This window comes from Zonotrichia albicollis, chromosome 3, assembly GCF_047830755.1.
Source record: "Zonotrichia albicollis isolate bZonAlb1 chromosome 3, bZonAlb1.hap1, whole genome shotgun sequence".
Classification (NCBI taxonomy): domain Eukaryota; kingdom Metazoa; phylum Chordata; class Aves; order Passeriformes; family Passerellidae; genus Zonotrichia; species Zonotrichia albicollis.
This window is the reverse complement of record NC_133821.1, coordinates 97,094,714-97,122,279: the sequence shown is the minus strand read 5'-3', so window position 1 is coordinate 97,122,279 and position 27,566 is coordinate 97,094,714. Positions and strand designations below refer to the sequence as shown.

Here is a 27,566-nt window from a genome sequence, read left to right as displayed (position 1 = left end):
GTAGAATATTGCATGAACATTAAGTAAGAAAAAATACTTTGCTTCCATACTTTTTTCTCTTCAACAATGTATTTGTGTTTTTTTAGCTCTTTAAAGGAGGTAGATAAGAAGATACTGATGAGGCCTAAGGGACCGTTGGTTTTTTGCATGCCTTTACCTAGGCAAGCACTTGTTTGCAGAAAAGTAGTGTAGAGTACTGGTGTTGTAAATGTTTTACATTAATGTGGCATTAATTTTGGCATTGCTTTGAATTACATTTTATAAACCTTATCAGTCCCACCTTCTTCCTAAAATCCAAGACAAAAATAGCTACATATGGATATGTACACACCAACAGGTACAGAGAGACATTTATATGAAGCCATATGTGATAAGTATCACACACTTGACATGCTTTACCATAGAAGTATTGAAGTAAAAATCTAATTTCTCAGTGTACTACAGTTCTTTGAAACATTTAGGCAATGTAAAGTGACTTTGAACATGTTGAAAATACCTTATGCATTCTACACTCTCCAACAAGTAGAGAGTTCATCTGTCTGAAGCTTGGTGGCACGGGTTCTTATTCTCCAACATCCTTCTGCCTGTTAAATATAATGTAGCGCGAATTTGAAGCTAAGGAAGGGGAGAATATAAAGCTCTACATTAAAACAGTGAATGAGCTCTATCTTAACAGGCTAGATAAAGATTCTAAACCAGTTTATTGGTGATTTCCTTTTTCATTTTGCCTAAGGAGATCCCAAACACAGACTAAAAATAAGGCTTCATGTAAGATTGTCTTTGGCTCATTCCCCCTTCCCTTGTTCCCCTTTGCATCCTTACTTCTCTCCTTTCCACTTCCCTTCGTCCATCCCTGCTGTCCTCTCCTTCTCCTTCTTACTCCTTTTCTTTTTTCAGATTCATTGTAGGGAGGAAGTAAAAAATACTCTCTTTTTATACTTTTCAAAAGCAAGAGGGACATAAATTGGTATCTGTGAAGCCTCGGAAATATAAAATCAAAATGTTTAGACAGTTTCTTTGCAAATATAAATCATATATTGCTTCTTGAATTCTTCTCAAATAAATGCTTTACCATCCTAAAACCCCTAAAAATCTATTAAATATTTTTAGAAAAAATACATATTTTTTCTACACCTACACCTTCTTTGATAGGGCGTATCTGGTTTTTTACAATTAATTGTAAAATACATTAATTTTTTATTATTTTATCTGTTTTGTTTTTACAAAACTCCAAGTGAGGTCTAATGATGTTTTGGTCAAAAAACCACAAGGTATTTTATTCCTAGACTGAAAAATGAGATATCAATATCAATTTCATACACCTAAAAACAACCTGAAGATTAATTGCTGGTATGTTAATGAGAATGTGGGATTTTATAAGGTATTTTTAGGTCATTTTTAAGTAGTTTTAATATCTGTTTGAACAGTACACCAATATTATTTGCTGTCTGTTTAGATGTTTTCATCTATGTGGTGAAATTTATGTTGCATATTTGTCATATTTGGCATAATTTTATTAGTCTTTACTCAAAATTCAAACTGAGTCCATGGTCTGGAACATACCACTCCTCCTGCTGTTTATTATTTTCTTTACTGGGGAGCTACAACAAGAAATGTCTAATGAAAGTGTCAATTGGTGCCTACTACAGATGGCTCTGAAAAAGACTCACCTACTCTTTACCCAGAAAGGAAAGGATCTGTCACCTTGGCATTGACTGATGTCAATAAATGTTGGTTTGTTTATTTTTTTTTGTCTGTTTTATTCCAGGTAGAGAAAAACATGTTTGAATGCTCTTGATTTAGTACCAGATTGGTTTTTGATTTGTTTTTTTGGTTTTGTTTTCTTTTTTTGAGCTTACTGTGTGCTTTTTTAAATACTTATTTGGAAACCTGAATACAGAGGTAAAATCAATATTATGCTTATTTGAAATGTTACCACAATAACTATATTTCAAAAAAGCATTCAATTTTTATTGTATCCAGGCTAACCTCCATTATTGTTAGTCTGATGGGAGGACTAGGGGATAAATTGAAGGTAGAAGCATGTAAGTGCACATAATAAACAGACCCAGTGAAATGCAGGAAATGGCAGCTTTGATAGGGTTTCTAGGAGTTGGTGCTACAGATGAGACCTGATAGAAATATACTTTTCCTAGATAGCCTGTTAGAGATTTCATAGAGTCTAAATATTATTGCTAATAACTCATATTTTCTTGAATTGGATAATTCACTTCTTTTGTTTTAATGTGTCTATTTTCTTTAGCTGAATGTGGAGCAACTGTCTCTGGAAATGAAGGAACATTATTGTCTCCCAATTTTCCATCTAATTATGACAACAACCATGAATGTATCTATAAAATTGAAACTGAGGCGGGAAAAGGGATCCGTCTTAGAGCCAGGACCTTTCAGCTGCATGAGGGAGATATTGTTAAGGTAATAAGAAAAATTATTTCACTTTCTATGCTAACTATTCACATTGCATTAATAAATCTGTTTCCAATGGCAATTATCTTTCTTTTCATATCCAATAGGTGCATAGCGTCACTGCCTTGATACTAGATTCAAGGAAACTATCAGAGACATTGTGATTTCAATTACATTTCCAGAAGTATTAGACGGTTTAAAGTGGTTTAAATCTTAAAAGGAAACCTAAAATTTGAACTTGGATTTTGAATATGTAGTATTTTTCTCTCTTTACACAATATTTATAAGTGTAGCACAGGGATTTTTGGTTTTTTCCCTAAATGGAAACTAACATTACAATATTGACTATAACTTATAGAGCTATAACTTATAGAAGCTGTCTTTCATTTTTTGCATTGCTGGCACCATTTGAAACATGGTCTAAATATATATAGATTTTGAGCATGTGCTTTTCTACAGCATGGTAATAAGTTGCTTTTTCCTAATAGTAGCTGTTACATTCTTGTATGTACTGAAAATCCTAATATTCATCTGAAGTACTGACCATACATTAAATTAGTGTTTCAATTTTAATGTCCCCAAATTTTTGGTTAATTAATACTTAAAATCACAAAGTATTCAGAATTCAGTTAGCAATTTCCTTTCTGGATATCTTCCAGCAACCCATTTAACATGTTAGAAATTGCTGTCTCTTAATTTTTTTTAATTTGCACCGAGTGCTTCTCACAAGGAGTTTAAAGATATAATTGTTATGGATCAAATATTGGTGGCTATACTTTTATGCATTTCATCATCTTAAGAGCTTCCTTTTATAATTAAGTGTGACAATTAATATCCTGCAAAAAACAAGGCATTTACAGACAGGATGAAGGTGGAGAGGAAAAAAGGGCTTCATTTTAATATAGACATTTATATCTTTGTTATTATATCTCTTCTTTTCCACAAGTACTTCATTTGACCATGAAATAAGCAAAACTTATAGTTCAGTTTAGAGATTAGAAAATTACAATCAAAACAACAGCATTTTCTCCATCTTTACCCACAAAAACATTGATAATAAATGCTACCACATATAAAACAGTGCAAGACCTTGATTTTGCTTTTAGACCAAAGGGAATTGAGTAGGTGGACGAAATATGTGGTTTGTATTGTCCTTTGCTCCTATTATCCATGGTCTGACAGTGCAGATCCCCAAAAGTATTTTTGCTTTGAAGAGATGCAGCAGGGAAGAAAGAACTTAATTGCCCTCTGAGTTGCTGGAATGTGGTACATAAGTCTCCCAGAAGCTTTGCAGATATATGGTTTGTAAATAATTTAATAAACTACTTAAAAATCTACAACAAACAAAAAATCCCTTAGAAAACTCCAAAGAAACATTCAAGAAACTCAGTTATCCTTCAGAAAACCTCATGAGTAATGTGTCCAGCATACTTAGCAATATTCCCTGGAGATACAAGAAAGATTTGCCTGAGACACAACTATTCTGAGCAAACTGTTAGATACTTTATTTTATAGACCTTTTAGCACAATGCTTCAGAGGATCCAGAGGAAGCAAAGGCAAAATTGTGGTGATGTCTGAACTGCAAGGACTGTTCTCTGGTTTTGAGTCAGCTCCCTCAGCACAGGTTCCATTTATACAATTAAGCTATCTTCCACCAATTAAGGTCTCTCTATTACCTGCATTGATGAAAACAAAGTCTATTTCCTCTCTATTCCCATGCCAGGATGTCCTTTTATATATTTCCATTGGAATCGGCATGTTGGCAGGGTTATGGACTTTAAAGCTTGCTTTCTTTCCTATCTGCACCCAAAATATGAGCAAAATGTGTTATAAACCCCCGCCTAACTTGTGCTCCACTGTGGAAGCGGCAAGATGCACTAAGCTTAAGAGTATTTATAAACCTTGTGCTGAAAAACAAGGCATTTTCCCAGCTCAGGATCTCACTCTGCTTTACAAGAAAATCTCTATGTACATAATGTCGCACTGGGTGTGAGTGCCCATCCCTGGCAGCAGCTGCAGCTCCGTGAGGGGAGGCCGGGGCTGCCCCAGCCAGACACAGCCAGTTCCAGCCAGACACAGCCGGTTCCAGCCAGACACAGCACGTTCCAGCCAGGCACAGCACATTCCAGCCAGATATAGCCAGTTCCAGCCAGACACAGCATGTTCCAGCCAGATATAACCAGTTCCAGCCAGATATAGCCAGTTCCAGCCAGGCACAGCCGGTTCCAGCCAGACACAGCTGGTTCCAGCCAGACACAGCCAGTTCCAGCCAGGCACAGCCGGTTCCAGCCAGGCACAGCCGGTTCCAGCCAGACACTGCCAGTTCCAGCCAGGCACAGCACATTCCAGCCAGGCACAGCCAGTTCCAGCCAGACACAGCATGTTCCAGCCAGATATAGCCGGTTCCAGCCAGATATAGCCAGTTCCAGTCAGGCACTGCCAGTTCCAGCCAGACACAGCCGGTTCCAGCCAGACACAGCCGGTTCCAGCAAGGCACAGCACGTTCCAGCCAGGCACAGCCGGTTCCAGCCAGGCACAGCACGTTCCAGCCAGATATAGCCAGTTCCAGTCAGGCACTGCCAGTTCCAGCCAGGCACTGCCGGTTCCAGCCAAACACAGCACGTTCCAGCCAGACACAGCAGGTTCCAGCCAGGCACAGCACATTCCAGCCAGATATAGCCGGTTCCAGCCAGGCACAGCCGGTTCCAGCCAGACACAGCCAGTTCCAGCCAGGCACAGCCAGTTCCAGCCAGGCACAGCACATTCCAGCCAGATATAGCCGGTTCCAGCCAGGCACAGCCGGTTCCAGCCAGGCACAGCACGTTCCAGCCAGGCACAGCCGGTTCCAGCCAGACACAGCCAGTTCCAGCCAGACACAGCCGGTTCCAGCCAGACACAGCACGTTCCAGCCAGGCACAGCACATTCCAGCCAGATATAGCCAGTTCCAGCCAGACACAGCATGTTCCAGCCAGATATAGCCAGTTCCAGCCAGATATAGCCAGTTCCAGTCAGGCACTGCCAGTTCCAGCCAGACACAGCCGGTTCCAGCCAGACACAGCCGGTTCCAGCAAGGCACAGCACGTTCCAGCCAGGCGCAGCACGTTCCAGCCAGACATAGCCGGTTCCAGCCAGACACAGCAGGTTCCAGCCAGACACAGCCAGTTACAGCTGGTCACAGCTAGTTCCAGCTGAATCCATCTGCCCACCACAGGGCATGAGTGAGCCCCGGCCAGGGCAGGGGCACCTTGGGGAAACGTAGCTAAAGAAGAGCAAAAAATGCTGCACAGAAGTGCATGATAAAGTGGGACGATAAAAGCCTGTAACAATAATGTAATAATCCTGTGAGAAATGACTGCTCAATTTTAAAATTTTAAGGGTTTATTAAACCTTAACAGAAAATACAATAAAAGGACTAAATAAGGAAAAATTAGAGCACTGGGAGCCCCTGTGACTATCTGCCATGTGCTCATCTTCAAATGGATGCTCTGCCTTTTATACCTCTAGTCCGTCCTAAAGTCTTGTCAGTCAACTCCTTCCTTGCCATCCAGTGGTGGAGATCACTTTCTTATATCTTGATTGGAAGTCAGGTGTTACCATAGTAACAAGCTAACCCTCCCCAAATTCCCTGACTATCAAGGGCATCCCGTGATAACAGTGCAAGGGGGAAGACATATTACAGTAACAGAACTATACATTTACAAAACTTCCCTTAACATACATGTGATGTTCACCCTTTAATTGTGGGAGCCAATCACCTCATTGCTCATCTCTAAGAATCCCAAGATCAACCCACCAGGAGTGTCAGACAAAGCATATAATATTACAGTTTGAGGTAAGATCACTTCAAACTCCATGAGGGGGTAGTGAAAGGATTTCAGAATGTTGACAGTGTCAGCAAACTATACAGGCCTTGCCTGCCCAGCTTCCAAGGAATATTTTATAAGTGTGTCCTTTGGAATGATTTTACGCTATAAAATCTCTGCAGTTAAGGAAATTGGGTAAGTTCAGTTGTAAGTAATTTCTTTTTACTGTCAGAATAAGGAACTTCAAGGAACGTCAAGAAACTCTAGCCAGCATTTCCTTCTCCTTCAGGTGAGTGTTGTACATTCTCACAGCAGGTGCAGATACATTAACACTGTTATTGGAGTATTTCTCCTCATGAATAACTGTAATGCTGTCCTGTTCTTTTGTCTGCATTTTTAGCCCTAGTAAGAAAAACAAACTCTTTCAGTTCCTCAAAAATAGGGAAAAAGAGGCATCCCTGAATACTTTGGCTTAATTAATTCTAAACATAGCTCCAAACAACACTGTGATCTTCCCTCACTGTCCCCCAGACCAGCTTCTGCAGTTTCTTCATCTCTAATGTTAAATTCTTGCACCTTGCACAATAAGGTAGCTCACTGGAGCTGTGTCTTAGAAACAGCTCCTGGCCTATGCAGCCTCTGCACCTATGCTTTCTCAGGGAAGATTTGTGAAGGTGTGTTAGTAAGTCTGCTTTAATGTGTTCCAGGGATGCACTGACAATAGATACTGTGTAGACAATCAAGTCGTGATGACTTGACTCCTACTCTAATACTATTTACTTGCTTTGAAAATATAAACTAATCTGCAGCTCTATATATCAGCTCAGTATTCAAGTGGGAACATTGAGGCTGGATATTGTGGCTGTAGAGTGTATGGAATGGCATATAATTTGCAAGAGTATTTCTGGCATCAGTAAGACAAGTGCGTGAGGAAGGGTCAAACCTATTGCTTTCAAGAAGAATATGTGCAGGTTAATGTCTGTAATTTGTGGGAAAATATTTTATAGTTGTGACAAAATTTGAACATGAATTAATGGGATAGAAATTTCAATTCAAGTAAGTAATAGAAACAATTTCACCATTTTGAAGGACATATGACAAAATTGAATACTTGGGTTATCGCTTTATTTTAGAGCTTATCCTTTCTCACTCACTAACACGTCATCCTCCTGGTTCTCCCTGTTTTAACTGCCACTTGAAGATTCACAGTTCTTTAAAGTGGCTGCTTATGCAAGAATCTTTATAGTGCAATTGCAGTGAATTTTTCAAAGGTAAGAGGAAAAGCAGAATGTAATATTCTGATTTTCATCTCTTTTGCAAAATAGACCTTTTTTTTCCTTCATGACTGAGGAAATTGTAATTGCAGCATGTGAATTGTATTTCAAGTGGATTCTCCTAAATAGGTTAAATGTATGTACTAAATATGAATGAATAGTGAAAAATAGTCTAGGCTAATTTATGAAATTCTGTACCTCTGGAATCAGTGGCATATGACATGACACAATGGTGGTACACAAGCTATTGGGAGTGATCCTGGGCCCACATTAATTAGCATCACAAGCAGTGGTGAAAAAGCATTCTCTTTCTGAGGATGGTTCAACCAACTTTTAAGTGTGGACAAGGGAGATTCAGTGCTTGAATGCTTGTATTTGTTCACTAATGATGTTTCACTTACTTCATAAGTACTTGCTTATGTCTGTAATGTGAACAACAGATGGACAAATGTCACCAAAAATGTTCCAGCCTTTTTGTTTTTATTGTTGTTTTTTTGTTTGGTTTGGGTTTTTTTTACGGCTGTTTTCACAGGATCTCTCATATCTAATTTTGATTTCATGAAACGCTCTTTTCATTTGGGTCTAGATTAATCTTGAGGGATTCTATTGCTTTACTTGTTAGTCCTCAGGTAGGAAGAGTATCTCTAATAGTCAGTGAGGTAGAACACTGTTGAAAAAAGATGTCTGTAATCTTTAGCTGTGGGGGTTTTTGTTTGTTTGTTTGTTTTATAGATGAATAAAAATATTTTCTTAAACATAGGCAGCATTTTTAATTGATGACAATTATTAAAGCATTATTAATTAATTACAATTATTAGAGCATTCCATTTCAAGTATTATCTCCCAGATCAAGTATAATATATCTATTGAAATAAATCTTATGGGGAACAAATGATTCTTTACTTTGTACAACAGATTTCCAGCTCTGATAAATAAAGCATAATCTGTCCATGAAATTGATCAGTTGCTCTGTCCCAAGACAATGGTTAGAAGCTTCCAAGTAATTTTTCAGATACTCTTAGCACAGCCTAAAATTATATTTCTTCCAAGAAAGGTGGACCTTAAGTACGTGTAACTGCTTGTATGAACCTTAAATATAATGGGTTGTATCTTCTGAGGCATCTCATCTGTGTGCCTTGATATAAGACAATCTTTGCATCAATAATAAAGATGGAATGTATTCTTCTATCAATTGCTGGCACAATATTTTTTTTTATTTTTTTTAATTTATTTTTTTTTAAATTTCCTTTAGAGTAAGCAATTATTTGTATCTATGTTGGTTGATAAAAGTAAACCAACCAAAGATCCAGTGCTTGAAATACTTACTGTAATGGTAGCTTTTACTGTAATGGTAGCTTTTGTGCTGGTTCTCTCCAGTCACTCTTGGACACATGAGATAAGGACAAACTATCACTTCATATCAGAAACCAGCTGCTCAAATCCATTTCTTTCTATTGTATAAGCACTGACACGACATTTCACATATGGTGTGTATTTACACACTTTATATTGTACTTTATTTTTCCGTGGGAAGGAAGAGGAAAATTATTTAATTTAAAGAAGAAATTAGCTCTTTAAGGTCATCTTGAGAAAACATACCAACAAGCAAAACAAAACTGCAGAAGGCTATTTTTGTACTTTGTGGGTTTCAAGGTTTTGCAATAAGAAAACAAATAATGTCCCTGGTAGGATTTTGTACTTCTCATGTATTTGTGAACAGTCAAAATGGCATTCTTAAGAATTTCAGGATTTGAAAAAGTACATATGTTGATATTGTTCAAAGTTTTCACTAAAGTAACATGGCAAATGGGAACATCTCTACAATTAATTTGGAAATAGACTCACATATCTTTTTGAAAATTTATCAGTCTTTGTTAAATCTGATAGTAAACCAAAATTGCTGCAGGCTTAGAGCCTGAGATAAAAGATGACAGTTTGACTTCGAATCTCATTTTTGCTGTTGATATATTGAGACAGGAGAGAACAGAGTAGTCTGTAAGGGTTTACCTTGAATGGTAATTTCAGAACTTATATTCCTGTTCGCCTTTGTGAATAATCCAGAAAGCAATCTTAGTTATTCAAACCTCAGAAGATAGAATTGCATATAAATGTTAATTTCTCTCAAGATGAGCTTACAAAACTGAAAAGGCAAAAGACTTTTCAGTAAATAAAACACTTGAAGAGGCACAGAATATTTAAGATTTCCCTGAACTGTATAACCCAGGGCTATATATCTTTCAAAATAGATACATTAAGATTTTGGAAAAACTATTGGCAATATATTGCTAACTTTGGAATTATTGTATAAATTAAAATCTTTCATATATATTTGATGTCCAATTTCATGCTCTTATTTCTGCAAGGTGTATGATGGAAAAGACAGTTCTTCACGCTCTCTTGGAATCTTCACCAAAAATGACATGATGGGAGTTATTCTTAATAGCACCTCTAACCATATGTGGATAGAGTTTAATACCAATGGATCTGATACTGACCAAGGATTTCAGCTGACTTATACAAGTAAGTAGCTCATAAATATGATCTGATTGATTGCTTTGTTGGGAAATTTTTATTTCTCATGTATAGTGATTTCTTTTTGAATGTTGAAGGTAATTTCCTAGAATATACTATGTGCTTTCTTTGTCTACATGACTGGATAGGTGTTAGTAATATAAAAACACTGTTGAAAGCAAATGTGTGCATTTTTAAACCTAGAAAGCATAATTATTTTTAACATTTAGTTATGATGTTGTGACATATATGTGGGTTGAATATATTAGTTGTTAAATTTTAGCAGAAAATTAACAGAAAGTCATAGCAAGTGGAAAATTAAATCTCTGCAGTCAGTCAACTTTGACAAGAGAAAAGAGAAGAGAAGAGAAGAGAAGAGAAGAGAAGAGAAGAGAAGAGAAGAGAAGAGAAGAGAAGAGAAGAGAAGAGAAGAAGAAAGAAAAAGAAAAAGAAAAAGAAAAAGAAAAAGAAAAAGAAAAAGAAAAAGAAAAAGAAAAAGAAAAAGAAAAAGAAAAAGAAAAAGAAAAAGAAAAAGAAAAAGAAAAAGAAAAAGAATGAGTACCTGGGTATACACTCTTAATCTGGCCTGACTGCATGTCAGAATCAGAGTGGAGTATATACTGGAAGGAGACCAGAATGAACAAGTTTTGACAAACATTGCACTTGTCCCACAGACTGTATGCAATTAATTGAATTCCTTTTTGCTGGGAAAACAATGATTTTTTGCAGGGAATAATTTTGGGGATAACTAGTTTGTTTCCAACACACATAAAAGGATATTTTTCCGGGTTCAAGGAATCTCCAAGTTCCATTTACTTTCAATTTATTATCTTATACATTACTTTCCATGAATTGCTGTTGAATCTTGCAGAGCAGAGCACTACAACATAGTGTGTCACAGAAATTGAATCATTGCACAGTTTACTACATCTGATGTTTTCTCCTAGGTTTGGAGCAAGCTGTGGAATATTCTTTTACATTTTTTTTCTTACAGAGCCACTGAAGAATGGCTAGGGAAATCTGCTCTAATTTGCCTAGAGAAACTGCAGACATTTTCCTTTGGAAGTAAAGGAACAAAAGATCTGTTTTAAAAAGAATCTTATTTTTAGGGCTCTGATTTCAAGGGTCTTGAACTGTTTACAAATGTAATTTTACTTAAAAATATAATTTTGTCTAATTTCTACATCCAAATGCTTGATTTTGTTGCACTTTATTTTAAGATTTCCTCTCCTACACCATAAATTTCTGTGTAAAATAAGATACTATAATTCATTTCTTAAGGCTTTTTTCCCTGACTGTTTGTTTAGTTTTTAAACTGTGTTTTCTATTCTTCCAAATATTTCCACATTTTCTGCAGTGTGTAGACTGAATTTAACATAATCTTCTAACTAAGATTCTACGTAATTATCTTCTAAGTAATTTTAGTACTGGGTAGAGAGGCAAAATTTATTTTCCTATATCTGCATAACACTTTATATTATTTTATTTTGGTTGCCAAGCGTCTAATTTTTTTATCATATGTTTTCAATTTGCAGCCATTCATGTTGAAACGCTTCTCTCTATGGACTTTTCTTCCTAATTTCTCTAACATGAGACAATCCCCAGTTTTCAACACAAACTAATACTTTATTTCTCACATCTATTTTCAGGAAACCAAATTCAATATAATAAATTTTGAGACAGTGACCATCTAACTAGGTGATTTCCTTCTGCTTATTTCCAAACCCTTCAGTGTGATATTTTTCACCATTCAAAAATTAATGAAAATAAAATACAAGCAGAAGATGTATTCTTTTGCAGTGCATTGAAAACTGGCTGCAGTGCTGACTCACATTCTTTTTCTGAAAGTCCTATCCTAGTAATATCTTAGAGATTATATATAGCAGAAATTTATACTCATTATTTCATGGATTTTGAATTTTTTGATGCACTTAAAATTCAGTTACCAAACAAATATGTCCATTTTTCATTCAGTAAATTATAATTATCTTTTGGATTAAAACAGCTATAGTTTACAGCAGAATTAACTGAAAGATTACTCTGACGTTTATTCACTTTTCAGATTGAGCCATAATGCCAGATACTTTAAGAATACTAAAACAAATCAAAAAGGTGCTAAAATATAGATTCACTGAAGGAAATGAGAAATATATGCTGGAGTGAATGAAATTGAATAATTAGTATCATAAAACAGAGATAGGAGAAGTGCTGGTCTAATAAGTCAGGTTAATTAGTTCAGGTTACTTCCTATGTGATTGCTGAGTTTTTGTTACCTACAAGGCATCATCAATTGCCCTTGATTGTTGGTTTTGTAGTACTTTTCTTTCTACTATTGCTATTGAAATTAAGAAGTAAAATTGCAGGTTGCTATTAAAAAGACTAATGTGAAAGTCTGCTATTTTGTTTGTGTGCAAATACCTTTCCATCCTTTTTGATGGTGTGAATTCTGAAGGTTAAATTCAAAAATACAGTAGAAGAAAAAGCTAATGATCCATGAGGACAGAAATGTGGATAAAGAAACTTGTATCTCTGTTTTCAGAATCTCATTAACAACATAGTAAAACCAAATTTCATAAACTCAGAAACCAAGGTGTTTTTATAAACTGTACAAATCAGAATATAAGCAGATATTAAGAGGAAATTATAAAATATTCAAGTTCTAAATGAAATCTGATGAAATTTCTCATGAAATCTTCTATAGAGGAAATCAATTCAGGTAATACTGATTGGAAGCTGGAAATTATAGTTATCTTATTCTTTGATCTATAACTACAAGATGCTTTCAAGTAAATAGATTTGTCCTGATAGGCAGAGGTAATTTTTAACTAGAAAAGACCATGAAAACATCTGTACTCTTTCTCAAGTTGACTGTTTTGAGAAACTATGAAATATTTTGAGTAAAAACTAAAATTAAAGTGATTTAATTTAAGGAAAGAACTTCAGAAAAACGGAGAATATTTTAGCCTGAAATTGGTGGAGTAAGAGTCAATGAAATAGTAATTTGAGCAATAGCTGAACGTGAGTCTACCAGAGAAGAAAAGTGAGGAACAAAGAAGGCAGCTTCTTGGCTTTGTGTAAAATAAGTTTATATGAGCTATTTCATTATAGTATGTTAGGAGGAATGTGGTAAAGTGTCCACTTCCAGGATCTCTACAGTGCTGTCAGAGGGAATGACTGTGGACATTTATATCTCTGTGCTGAGGAAATGGCAACATAAGTTTGATGACTTTAATTCCCTGCTAGTAGAGGACATCAGTAGCGATCTGCATGTGAAAATTTAAGTGTACGCTTATTGACACATGTGACAGCTATTTTTTTTTTCTATTTCTAGAAAATGTCTGCTTTTCTTTCATAATTGCAGTTTTCTTATTCAGGGAATCTGTTTCCCTCATCTGATTAAATCTATTCTTCCTCAGACACCTCTAATTTTTGTTGGGTAGAGAAGATTAGATACCGGGATTCCCACAGCTTTTCCTGTTCACAGCTCAGTTAAAAGATTTCTCCATTCTGATATAAAGATGCCAGTGCTTTGTGCTGTTGTGTCAATGGCATTTAATGTTAAATTGACATTTGTATAAAACCCAAATCTTATTGATGCCACACAGTGACAAGCAGAAAAAGCAAAACACAGCTGTCTGGTAAAAGTAACAGCCTGTAGCTTTAAAAAAGGAGCAGTTCAGTACATCTTCTGAATAACAAACAGGCAGTCTCCTGCCATGCCTAACCACTCCCCTATCGCAGTCGTGACACGAGAAGAAATTTAATAGTGATTTCACTCATCACACATTTTATCATACATATCACATACAAATGGTTTGTGACCCTCTGAGTAGCCCCTAATGCTGCTACTGTGTGATCTATTTGGTCTTGTACAGATCACAAATCACTCACCTCTGTAGTGGGCTTGCACAATTTTCTTAGTGAAGTTTCCAAACATTTGAGAAGAAAACACTCTTTCCCTTCACAGTACCATCTAGAAATTTTAAAATTTCTTTTCATGGTGCCTGATGATAGATGTCTATATTCATGATGTGTAAGGACCTTTACCACTATAGAATTGCTCCTTGGACTCTTCTGAGCCCTGAGGGATTTTTCCATGTGCTTTTTACTGGCAATTGTCTGTCTGAAATAGCATGAAGTTGCTGTTGGACCTTATCTAGACATCTTCTTTTTTAGGAGCAGCTTATCTAGCTATCTATGGCAATTTCATGGTCTCCCAGTCCTGTGCAGTAAATAATAGAAGCAAAAGCTTCACTTATCCACAGATTAAACCTTTAAATATATTCTAATAAGTCAGTGGAAGGGTCCATCCAGAAATACTGACAGACACTATCTGTAGGAACATGCCTGGCTGCACTGGCCCACTCAGTACTATATTCTGCCTTTCAACAGAGTCCTCTATGTTTCAGAAACATGAAGAACTAGTTATAGACTTTTTAAAGTCTGAAAATTATTTAGGAATTTGTTCCATACTCTTTAGCTAGATTTTAGATTTCTGATCTCTCCATGATTTGCTGCTATAGATTAAAAATGAGATTCCATGTTAGCTCCTCAGTAATTGATTTTTATTTTTATCCTTCACTTCATTGTGATGTGAAGTTAGACATTCTCCTTCACTTCTGTGCTAAAATGGAAATGAGGGCTGGAAAAAATCCTACAAACAATTTGTATTTTTGAAAGTGAATGTTGTATAGATCCAAATCATAATTTAATGGCAACATCCTCAAATTGTGAATCCATGATGACCATGATGACCATTCTGAAAGCAGAATTCTCCATAGCTATCATTTCTTTCAGAAGAGTTCATGCCCCTGAGCTATGCTCCAGTCCACAGAACTTAGCACAGATTTAGGATCATGCGTGGATAGAATTTCTTTCTTTTTAATGAGGTTTAATATTTTCATTTGCATTTATGATTCTTTATATTTAGCATAGATAGTAGTTTTAAAATATTCTCTTCATTGGTCTGAAGATACTTTTCAGTTTAAGGAAAGAAATTTTAAATGCTTTTTTTGGACATGATGCACTGGTTTAGCATTCATGGTATTATGTTGCTGCTAAAGATTTAGTTCTAATTTTCAGTTTAAGTGCTATGTTATAATCATTCTTTAACCTTACTGCTTTCAAGGGATAGTGAAAGGTAGTCCATGGGAGGTGAATCTGAGTTGGTCTAAATTTTTATAAATTGTTTAAAGCATTTATAATAATTAATTTAAGAGAATAATGAACTTTCATTTAGCTCATTTCTTATTCTACAGTAATTGAAAAGGTTAGAATGTCAGTGAAAACAATGTTCTGAAACTGCAGACTCAGACAATTATTCTAGCACACTATCAGTCTCAAATTCAGAAATATAGTGGCTATGCCTCAGGGTGTATAGTGCCGGTTTAGCAGAACAATCCAGTAATGAAAAGAAGCTCTTCAATTTTCCTTTCCATAACTAATCCGTATATAAGATCTGTTCCAATTAGAACCTTCACACACTGCAGTAAAAATGTAAGACACCAAAAACAAATATTTTCAAATTAGTACATCTTAACCAATACATGTATGAGGTAGTCACAGGTCCTATTTAGAGCAGTACCATTATGTGACTAACCCCACGTGAATGTAACTACAAATGAATATTGCATGTACATAAAAAATTCTTTTGAAAGAAATTTAAACTTTCAGACTTTAAAAACAAAAATTAATGAAGGAAAAAAAATAGAAATAATAATTTCACTTGAGTTCAAGAATTATGATATCCTGATTAATAACATGATGACATCAGAGTCTCTTCCCTCCTTCCTCCCCTAGAAAATTAAATTGCCTTCTGCTTTCAAAATACTCAACATTTACATAGTCTCTCCATTGCCCCATACCCTTAAAACTTTGAATGACCAAAAAATAATTGGTTTTATAACAGTTTTTATAATTGAGGTTGGTTTTCACTTTTAATTTAAAGACGTGTATGAAGCTGCTGCTCTGGTAAACAGAGTAGGTGCCAAATATTTTTTTATCTCTAAGACAGAAACAATGAAAATCATTTATTAAGGGAATATAAGCACTGCATTAACCTTCTGTTTGAAAAATTATGTTAACCCATGCTTTGTAGATGGAAATGCTGGCATGCTGGTGATGTTTTGCATTTTTCCCATCTCAGGAAAATCTTACCAGAATTTTTGGGGTACAGATCTTTAGGCATATAGAGTTTTGTGAGCAAATGCTACCCTATGAATGAGCACTCCAAAATACTTTTTTTCAACAGGCCTGGATTAGGATGGAGGTGGCCAGTTTGTCCATCTGTTTTGGGTTTGAATGGGATGGAGTTAATTTTCTTCAGTTAAGAAAATATCAAGTTAATTCTTCTTTCAGAAAGAATTTCTTCACTGAAAAGGTTGTCAAGAACTGGAAGGGGCTATGCAGGGAGATGATGTAGTTATTGTCCCTTGAAGTGTTCCAGAAACAGCTGGACTTGGCATTAATTCTATGTTTAGTTGAGATGGTGATGTTTGGTCTAAACCTAATTCTATTCAGATCTCACTATGGGGAATTGTGAGAGCCTACCTGCCAGCAGGGGTAAACCTACCAATATCCTGTGTCTTGTGGGTAGCCTGAGAAAGTGAAGATGAAGCTGTTTGGTTACAGTTCCAGAGATGTAAAAGCCAAACCTAGAGAGGAGGGGAAAAAAGAGATAAAGAAGGGAATAGATAGATATGTCAGGAGCTTGGAATAAATGAATCTGCAATATCAGACTAGGGAGTCCTAAGGAGGTGTACAGAAGGCAAGAAATGCACCACAGGGTAAGGGGAAAGGTGATTTTTGGGACTAAAAGGCTAGGATACAAACATAGGAGAGGAAGATTGCCAGAGGGCCTGGCCAAGAAATAGAGCAAGTCCATGTAGTGGAGAACTCAAACTGCATTGGTAAAAAGGAGGGAGCAAAAATGAAACTGAGAAGAGGAAGAAACACAAGAAATAGAACAGTGGTAGCATGCTGTGTTAGAAGTACAGGCTGAATAGTCCATGATTATTAAATTGTGTTCTTCAAACATACTTGGAGTAAAAACTATGATTTTGTTTGAATTAAAATATATGCATTGCAAATATATATAAACTAAATGAATATTTTTTAAACTGCCCTAAAAAATTAAAAATAAAAATATTTAATTTCCAAATTTACATAAATTATTATCTTTAAGTCACTGAATTACCCCTCTGGGCATAGGGTTAGAAAGAAGGAAGATGTTAACTATTTCTTATTTTCAATTAGGAAAAAAAAAGGTTTGATATGTAGGTGGTATCAAATGTGTGGAAAAGGTAATTTGTTAAAGGTTATTGTGATTTGGTTCTGAAAATTACCAGTTGAAAGTCTCCTGAATTTTGTGTGTATGATTCAGAGATTCTTATATTCTTAAAACCACAGGGTTTTCCCAGTTTTGTAATTCACATCTATTATCAAGAAAAGGGCTGCTTTTTAAAATCTCTTACTATAAACTTTAAAATGCAGTTAAGCTTTGCAGGTGAGACAGAGTGGCTAGCAGAGATCACTGGAGGTGTCCATATGCATATGGTGTTTTACATTTATATTAACATTCTGTCTTTAGAGTATGAAAGTAAGATGTTTCAGAGATGCCAGTGCAGGTAGGCTTCTTTAGTGTATTTTTTTATCTCTACTGCTGATGTATTCATCATAGCTTAAAAATGTGACTGAAATTTGCAAGCAGATTCCAGCTAAATTCATAATCTCAGGAATGATTGCTTAAAGATTATATTGCTTTAATATCAAAGAAGTAATCATTTTTGTAGCATTATTACAAAGACCTTAGTGGGAACAGAACCCATGAATTTGTCAATGCAGTGGTTTGAACAACAGAACTTCTTTACCTTCTTTGCCACTTCAACCTAAATTTTTTTGGGGTCATATTTTAAAAAGAATCTATTTCTATGAAGCCATTATAGACGTTGTCATTATATGTATGTGCAGCTGTATTTAATGAGTTTTAGCTGGGATTTGTTCCAGAAGTTTGCTCATTTCCTCTGTTTTTCACAAAAAGACTCCTGTTTATTTGTAGTGAATCATTTCCTCTTTTCCAAGTTTTAGATGAGTAGACACTAGAGTTACTGTTAATTTATTCCCACTGCTATAATTACTAGAATTTTCCCATGAGCAAGAGTTGCTGCCTGAAAACTTAAACCATTTGAACAGAACTGCCAATATCCCATTGTTCTTTAACCTGGCCTTCTTGCCTATGTTTGTCTCATGTTGACTGAAAAATGATAATTTCTCATTTGGAATTATTGTCTCACCCCTATCTGTTGGGAAAGGGAGGCTGATGAGCAGTTTCTTAAGTCAGGTAAATGACCAGCACCTAGAAACCTAGGATGATGCAGTAATCCTTCTTTCAAGCTCCTTCTTGCTGCAATTCAAATGTAAGATCTGTTAGGTGCATTATTACTGATTTGCTGTTAATTTATGGAAGTATGAACTATAACAGTCAAATAACAAAATTTAAACTACACAAACACTAATATATTAATCTGTTCCATATTTCTAATACTCTTATGCAAAATTACAATCTTATATAACATATACTAGATATACATAAAGTATAGTATATGATAATATAATATACAATATAATAATATATAATATAGTATATAATGTTGGACATTCAAATAATTTGTAGGAGCCTCTGAGATCAAAGTTTGATCTTAACTTTCTTCTGACTGACTTTTTTCGCTTTCAAATAAAATTAATTTTCAAGCAAAATATAGAATTACTTTGTAAAGATTTTAACAGTTTAGATGAGGAATGTGAACTTTTCTCCATTCCCTTTATTATATTAAGGAACTGTTTACATTTCAAGAAATTAATATTGGTGATATCAAACCTAGCCATATTTTATAACTGAAGATTAGCAATAAATAGGAAACAAATTTTTTTCAGATTTTTTTCAGCTATACTATGTTTTTTAATGTTTGTAATTATTTAAAACATTAGGAAAGTTATTTCATAATAAAATTGAGATTACTCCTTCAAAATTTTATGCATATTAAAATCACCCTGCCAAAACTATGTATACATGATATATGGGCAGAATTAAGGATACATGTAAAGAGAAGACTCTTTGCAACAAACATAGTTAAAAATGAATGCTATAAACCTATTTATTTCTATTCCTTCTGCTTCCATAAAATTTCTAGATGGAAAGAGCTTCTTGAAACAGTATGATGAAAGGTAGACAAGATTTATGTGTTTCTTGTTACTCCGTTCTTCAGTGTATTGAGAAGTTAATTTTCAGTTCTGGACACAATACCACTGACCAGAATAAAAGGTGATATGTGCAGGTGGTTCACTTGTCAGTTTGTGAAGGAATAAACACAATTGGAAATGAAGGAGTTCTTTTAACTTTTGGTCCTGTTTGTGCCACACTGCTTTTTATAAGCTTGTGCAATGCTTTTACCATTTTTTATCCATTCTTTACAATCATAGTGACTTCATTCTTCTAAGAATTTTAGAAAACACTGTGAGGAAATGAAGGAATTTGCAAACACTTAAGTATTTGGTATGTGTTAAGTCAAAGTATCTTGGACTGTATAACACGGGGGAAAAAAACCAACTTATTTCTTCTGCTTTTCTTTCCCCTCTCCAAGAAAAAGGATAAGACCAGTCTCTTCTAACAAGCCACCTACAGAATATTTTCAAGTAGTGGCTGTATCCGTCATATCCCCACTGATTATAAAAAAGGATTTAGACTTGGAAATCCTGAACATCTTTCCGTAAAAACTTGAAGGGAACTTCACCTTTAATCCCTGCTTCTTATATGAAGTATAAATTGGGATTAATTATTCACCTGCATTCTGATTGCAAAGTTTATTTGTATTCTTTCTATATATGCACATCAGTCATCTTGCTGCAGGCTCATACATTTGCATACACATCTCTCCTAAGTATTGTTATTCATGTATTGTCTCTCAATAAAATAATAAAAAAACCTGTCTTCTGCTACCTGGCTACCCATATTTAACTTGCTTCTTAAATTTACAATTTTTTATTTGTATAAAGGGACACTGTAGCTGAGAAAGGGAGAACAAAATAGTTGAATTCATAAATTAACAAAAAGAACCTGGTTTGAAATGGGTGGGGGAAGGCCATAGAACTTTTTGTAACATATTTATAACAGGAGAAAGTTACAGAAAAAATTATTTTAATTTTATATTCAAAAGACCTGTTATTGACAACATGTCCTAAAAATCTCTATTTTACATATTTTGCGGGTTTACATTATTTTTTACAAGTTGCTCATGTTAAGAAGAATTGCTGAAATTTCTATTAGAAATTATTATCCATTGAATGACTCTTTCATCCAAATAGTCAACATTAATTGCCGATTGATTGCAAATCTTTTGAGAAATTAAAAGTGTATTTCTGTTTCCAAAGGATACAAAGCAGTAGTTTCTGATACCTCACTACTAGCCACATTATCCAAACACACTTCTTCCTATAGATTTTTCTATCATTCTAATTAGATAGAGATTTTGTAATTGGCCATTTTTCCAGTACATGTGTTTTTCCTGCAGCTGTAGGTTTCAAGGCACAGTTGCACATAAGTGGTTCCAAGATAGAAAGAAAATGCCAAGAACTCTTATTTTGAATTGCATAGATTTAATTAAATGGGTTATGTTATTGATGTTTAGGATGCAACAACCGCAGAATGAGTATTTGTTGACTTTACGTGCATTTAGAAATCCATTATATACTCTGAACATTAACTCAAGTACCATTTCATACTTTTAATTGCTTTTTAATAGTTCAAAAAGATTCTGTGTTAAACATATAGACTACATTTATGAGCTTAAATGACTTCAGATTTAGGCAACTGTGGAAGAGTCGCTGCTATCGAATGTTTTCATAGTACCTTTTTTTTTAAAAATAAAGCATTTTAATATTTCCTTGTGTGTACTGAAATAGGATTTTTATAAGCACTTATCATTCTTTTGAAGTTATCCTGCAATCTTTTATTGCATCACTTTAAGAAGCTGAATATAGCTTATACATTAGTTGTGTGTTCTTTCTTCCATGGCAAGCAGAAAAAAAAAGAGTGCCTTTTCACAATAGGCATGGGCTGAGCCCACCCACTCTATACTTACATTATTGTAAGTGATATAATTATTAGAGATTATTAAAGAGTATTTAGGATCCCTGTGGTGTTTATTATATAAGTTGCAAATTCCTTTTTCCATTCAAAATAGTTAACCCCTCATGGCTTATCTGGTGAAATTTTCTTAGCATATTTTTGTTGCAGTAGTATTTCCTCATCTTTAACAAACAGTATGATTATCAGGAAATATATGAGTATATACTTATTCATCCAAGTCAAGAGTATTGATACTGTTGATCTACACTTACATGCTATAGTTTTTATGTTTTAAGGACCTGTTCATCTTTAGATTAGACATCTGAAGTCTTGAAAATAACCCAGTTGGCATTTCCTATAAAATTTCTTTACAGTTTTTTCTGGAGGCTTTCTATGTAGAGTTCTTACTACAAAGTGGCAGAGTTCAGGGTAACAGAAGTTACAGCACAGGTTCATGCTTTTGAATTTACAAGAAGAAATATTTATTTGGCAGTTGCAATGTTCTGGGATCATATCTGAAGCCAAGGTTCCATAGTCTCAAAAGTGAATTGATGCAGCATCAGGATGCCCAGTATCTGGGCATCTGTTCAAATCTGATTTGAATCTGGCACAAACATGTGATTGAGTTCCTTTAAAATTAATGAGTGCATACAGAAGAAAACTTGTACATGTTTTGTGGTTTTATGGCAGTTTTTTATATGATTTGGCACAAAGTCAGCAGGCAATAATGAATTCAACATAGCTGTAAATAAAGCTAAAATGTCAAAAGTAGTTGAACAAATTTGCACCATGGGACCACAATATCGAGGGCTATGATATTACATTTATTTTATTGTCAGTTCAAGTATTTCCTCTTTTGTAAAACTGTTATCCTATATCTCCATAAGTGCAGTTTTAATTGATATAGTATATTTTTTGCAAAACATGAATAAGGTTTACTAAGAAAGAAAAAAATGAGGAAGAAATAAAGCCCCACAACCTAATTTCTTGGCTTGTATTCTGATCACTAATAACGCTGTGCTTATATGTTCTACTAAATCAGCCCTAATGTAACATGCATTAACATACCTTTCTGTAGGAAGTAAAAATTGGATGACTACCATAGCTCACAATTCAGTGTCTTTGTTTATTTTGTCCATTCACAGACATGTCTTAGTGTTGAACTCAAGGTTAGAGTCAGAAATTAGGGATCAAGTACCTAAATATTGCTAATGCACCTTTTAGGTGCATACTTTTTCATGTGTCTGGCTTTAGGAGAGGGTTTCAAAATGCCTTAGTACTTCTTCTAGTAGGAAATTACTTGGTTTAGATTACGTTTTTTTTTTTTCATATAGCCACTGTAAGTTTACATGCAGTGTAAATGCACATGTATGTATAGTAAGTAAATGGTATTCTTCCTTTCAATGTGAGCAAAGGGAACGTTTGTAGATACCTCAGGAGGTTGTCAACTTCTTTTATAAGTACACTCTGCAGTACAGAATCCCTGAAAATTTCCCTTGGAGACACAAAATGAGCACTCTCTTCTTTATATTGACTACAGGCTTTGGAGGGTACAAACTTGAAGCTGAACTGAGAGTTCTGCTTCATGGATGCATGTAGCACATTCCACCCACTAATGGACAGAAAATCTAGTCCAAGGAAAAAACATGAGTGCACAAAATATGGACATCAAATCTGCAGCTTCATTGCTTTGCTGCCCAGATTTACTTTTATTATACTGTACTGCTTACTAATGTAGCTAATACCATAGGGCCCATCATAATTAAACTGAGTTGAAAAAAGTTGAAATCAATAGTCTACATATATTTACAAATATGTCAATGATTTTTACCCCGACAACTGGTATTTCTATATTCCTGATTATTTACATCACATGTAACAGAGTAAATCCCATTGAATAGTGCCAGGAAGTTGCAGCCAATGATCAAGATGTATTCTAGCTGGTTTGGTTTTAATTTAACATGCTTTTGTGCATTCATTGTTCTGAAAACCCTATAATGAAACTCAAGAATGAGATAATTGGCAGCAATTTGCCAATACAATAATCTTTCTCAGCAGTAAGAAACTTGGCAGAATTTCTCTGACTCTGGCTTGCTGCAATGTCAGGTAAACTCAAATACTGGGATTGTATGGAACTCATGGCCATATTCCCCTGTTGCAAAAGTTCATAGCATCTACTTTAACGCTTAAGTTCTGTTGCAACATTTCTACAAACTTATTTCACAAAAATGTGATCCTTTATGATAAATTACTCCAGATGTACAAGAGTATCAGGGAAAAAGGGAATTAAACATTCTGGGTTTTGTGTGTGAGAGGAAGCAGAAGAAACTGGGGAAGAAGAGCACGGGGCCAGATACTGCTGTGTTTGCACATGATGAACAGCACCTACATGCATGTGAAATAGCCCAATTTTCAATATGTTTACTGATAGACAATTGTTGTCTTGCTGGTGGAGAAATGTAGTGAACGTGGGGCCACACATTATGTACTACAATTCTTATAGTTTTTTTCTAGAGTATTCAAAGTGCAATATTAAAAATTTGGCATAAATGCCAGCAATTAGTTTTTTGGAGGTTTTTTTAGGGATTATTCTTGAATACAAAAGGTTTGAAATACAAAAATAAAAAGGGATGATATTGTGCAAATAAACTTAAAATTAAGAGTACTGCTGAATTCTTCATGAATTACCAATACCTAGAAATTGAAATCAAGGTGGTCTTTTTGATAGAAATGTCTGAATAATCTTGAAAAACCAACAAATACTGAAGGGTTTAATGTCTCAAGGACATTTAAAATTAGGTTTTATATTTTTTCTTTCAGTTAGATATTTTTATTTGTGTGTTGTTTTTTAATTTATATTTTGTGAAATAGGAAATTAAATGCTAGCTCTTAACACAGTAACTTGTTATATTCTCTAGAATCATCTTATCTGACACTTTACACCAAATAATTATTTGATTTTGGTTTATAATGCACTGGCAGAAAAATCTTGACTCTCCTGTTGCCCATACAGTCTTAAAAATGTTAAAAATAAGAGCTTAAAATGATCAAATAAAATAAAAAAAAAATGTATTTCTGGAAGACAATGTTCTTTACAGGCTGAGAAGTTCCTGCATGTGCCACTGTGTACTAGAGTGTTTTTAACAAAGTTGTATTTTCCTATTCATAATTGTCAGAGGTACTTTGTTGTTTACAGATACAAAAATGCAGTGCAGTGAGTATCTGTAGAGTGTGAGGCTCTTGAAGAAGTAGGCAATTCACCTTGGGACAGACAGGTGAAAAACTATGTTCACAGGCAAAAAAAAAAAAAAAAAAAAATCAGTGCATTTAGGAATCTACAAAGCAAAGAAGGTAAAGTATCCTTTATATTTATGGATACTTAAAGATATAAGTGACTTATAATGATGATATTACCTATTTATGGGGCAAAATAAAAAAAAAAAATATCTTTTTGCTCCTCAGTCCTGTTTCCAGCAAGAATAGACAAAGTGCAGGAAGGCAGTCTATAGTAGACTTCTCTCAAATTTCTAAAGCTTGTGACATGATCTCTTTAATTCTTCACATCTTTCATGTATGTTTACACCTTGTGCAAAACTGAATACTAACTGGAGTATATGAAATTGTAGCAAGTTAGAATAACAGTTTTATCCCATTCTTGATACCTTCTTTAGTGAAGATGGCTGTATAGCAGACTAGGAAGGCTGGTTCATCCAAAAGTCCATTTCATTTCACTCTTAAGTGTCTGTTGATCTTGTAAAAGATAATATCTCTCCCTGACAACCTTGTCTTCTTTATGTGGTACAAGGTATGGGAGAATGAATCTCTCTAACTATATATCAGTGTTATGGAAAGGTTTTTTTTTTCATTAGAAGCAAGCAAATTCTTTATTCAGGGGGGTTTCATCTGTCAATCACATGCCACTGCATTTGATAACCAAATGTTGCACCTAATAAAGAATGAGAAAGTGTTTAAGAGCAGTGGCAGAGAAATAGTGTTACACTGACTCATGCTGTCAAATCAGTAGTAAAATATAATGCTATCTATCAAACAGCTTACATTTTCAGGGTTTTACATAAATGTCTCTATATGTTTAATAAGGAGATTAAAATAATGAAATATAGCTATGTCTTGTGAAGTTCAGCTCATCTGAATGACCAAATTGTTGTGGTTCTTTATACTGTGTGAAGAGAAATAGATCTTTTTAGAATTGTCCACTCCATCCAATCTACTTTTTTCTTCCTTAGTATGAGATTAATCATATTTCATAAGATATATTTATCTCTAAAAGACAGAAAACTGTTCAGATATGACTGTTTATGTAATGATTGCTGAGAGCCAGTTAAAATAATTGCTGTTCTTTTTTTTTTCTTCTGGTTTTTTTTTTTTTTTTCCCACAAAAAGAAATTGCAGGGATATGCAAATATTCACATGGAAACAGTCTTTTTGCAAGGGAATAATGATAAATGTCTATAATCCTTTTGTACTGTGTGTGGTTATGATAATTCCATCTGACATGAGGACTACAGCTCTGCTAGTAAACTAAGCATTGGCAGGTCATGATATGGGGAAGTGATTCTTTAGACAAAATGTTAGAGTAAATGCTAACTTGCCTCTTCTATCTTGCTGCTTTTTTTCTTGGACTTTTCCAAACAATCTCAGGCATGATACAGCAGACAGATAGCTGATTTCCCAGAAAGGACTTATGGACAGCCATGCTCTTTTAAAGGATAACTGAATTGAAGAGTGCATGACTTTGGTCAGACTATTGTCATTGTTCCTGAGGTCTGATGTTTCTCTAGATATTAGCACAGTGTCTATGTGATAGAACAGCATTCAGTTCTGGCCTACTATATAAAGAAAGAGTATGGGCTCAGTTAAAAATAAAGGTAGAAAATCAACGTCAGCAGGGCAGACATTGAGCTGACTGATCTGAACACCAGTCGATATAAGGGATAGATTGGTTTTCAGAAATTTATATTTTTCTACTGACAATTGAAGTGGCCTAGACTAGTTCAAACTTAGCCTTCTAATTTTCAGAATCCTGGGTTATAACAGGTAAATACCAACCTTTGTGCCCAGTTAATGAACAAAGAAAACAAAGGTATTTTGTGTTTTCAGTGATGTCAGTTGATGGATATCTTTAGCATTTCTACACAAAGAAAAGCTCTGTAGACTCCTTGCAGTTTTTTTCAGCTGGGACTGATCTCATTGCCAGGAGAAAGGCAACAAGAAAAATAGGATACCAACTCTACCTTGTTTATTTGTAAAATAATTAAAAGTTGTCTGTAGATATGTTATTTACTACTTAGTGAAGGACCTCACAGAATCATAGAATGGTTTGTGTTTGAAGGGACCTTAAAGATCATGTAGTTCCAACCCTCTTACCATAGTGTGAGAGCCTGGAAGGATTACTGACTTGAAGCGTTCAGAGGTGTGTGGGGGTGTGCGGGTTTGTGTGTGGCAAGGGGCAGCCTGGGTCTTGCTCTGGTGAGGTGATGAACTGCCCCTTACCCCCCCATCCTTTCCCCAGCCTGTATCCCAGCCCTGCCGTGGCTGCCAATCCCTGGAGGCAATGCTCCACCCCTGCCTCTGGAGCCCCTAACCCAGCTCCTGAGTGTCCAAAGGACACTCATCTGCAAACCTCATCTGTGAAAGGCCCAGGAAAAGCCAAAGGTACTTAAAGCAAGACACAAGGCAAGTACATTTGACCCTGCCTCCCCTTGGAACTTCTATCAGCTGAAACAGGAGTGATGGCTATGTTTGTTCTTTTCTACCCCTTTTTTTCTTTCCTTTTCACTCCAAATTACCTGATCTTGGGATTTTGAGTAATGTTTTGAGAAACTTAAAATCAATGAGGTTTGGAGCTTGCTAAGTTGAATGGGCCAAGTGAGTACTTTGAGAAGGGTTTGTTTCATGTTGATTGATTCATGTTGATTGAAGGCTGCTCAAAACCTTTTGCCATAGTTCTCTGATTTTCTAAAGGTGCCAGTAAAAGCTTTTTTTGTTATTTTGACCTCATGGGTATCTTGGTATTTGTCCCATGCATCTAACTCAGAGTACATGAACAACTGTAAGCCCTTTTGAAAGTCTCAGAGATCAGATTTCTTGGGGCCTTACACATGGGCAAGGACACCTTCTACTAGAACTGGTTGTTCAAAGCCACATCCAGCATGGCCTTGAATACTTCCAGGGAAGGGGTATCCACAACTTCCCTGAGGAACCTCGTGTAGAGAATGCACTGAAACCAGAAAACTGAAGACCAGCAGCCTGATTCATAACCACTTATACAAGCTGTTTAGTAAAATAAGGACAGAAAAATGGAAAATATTTGTGGAGTCAGAATTACTTCTTTGGTTTGGGGACATAGCAGCAATAAAGAAGAATCCGCTATGAAGAAGAATTTGGAGTTGAAAAAGATGAATTTGGAACC

At 35.1% G+C, this 27,566-nt stretch overlaps 1 protein-coding gene across 2 annotated transcripts in view; it reads left to right on the top strand.

The window, feature by feature from the left end:
- CSMD1 (CUB and Sushi multiple domains 1) overlaps positions 1-27,566 on the top strand; it is a 1,059,975-nt gene that overhangs the window by 849,735 nt on the left and 182,674 nt on the right. For both annotated transcript variants that reach the window (XM_074538179.1, XM_074538178.1), the window contains exons 22-23: positions 2,264-2,433; positions 9,867-10,023. In XM_074538179.1, coding sequence (XP_074394280.1) covers positions 2,264-2,433; positions 9,867-10,023 — 327 coding nt within the window. The remainder of the gene's footprint in view (positions 1-2,263; positions 2,434-9,866; positions 10,024-27,566) is intronic.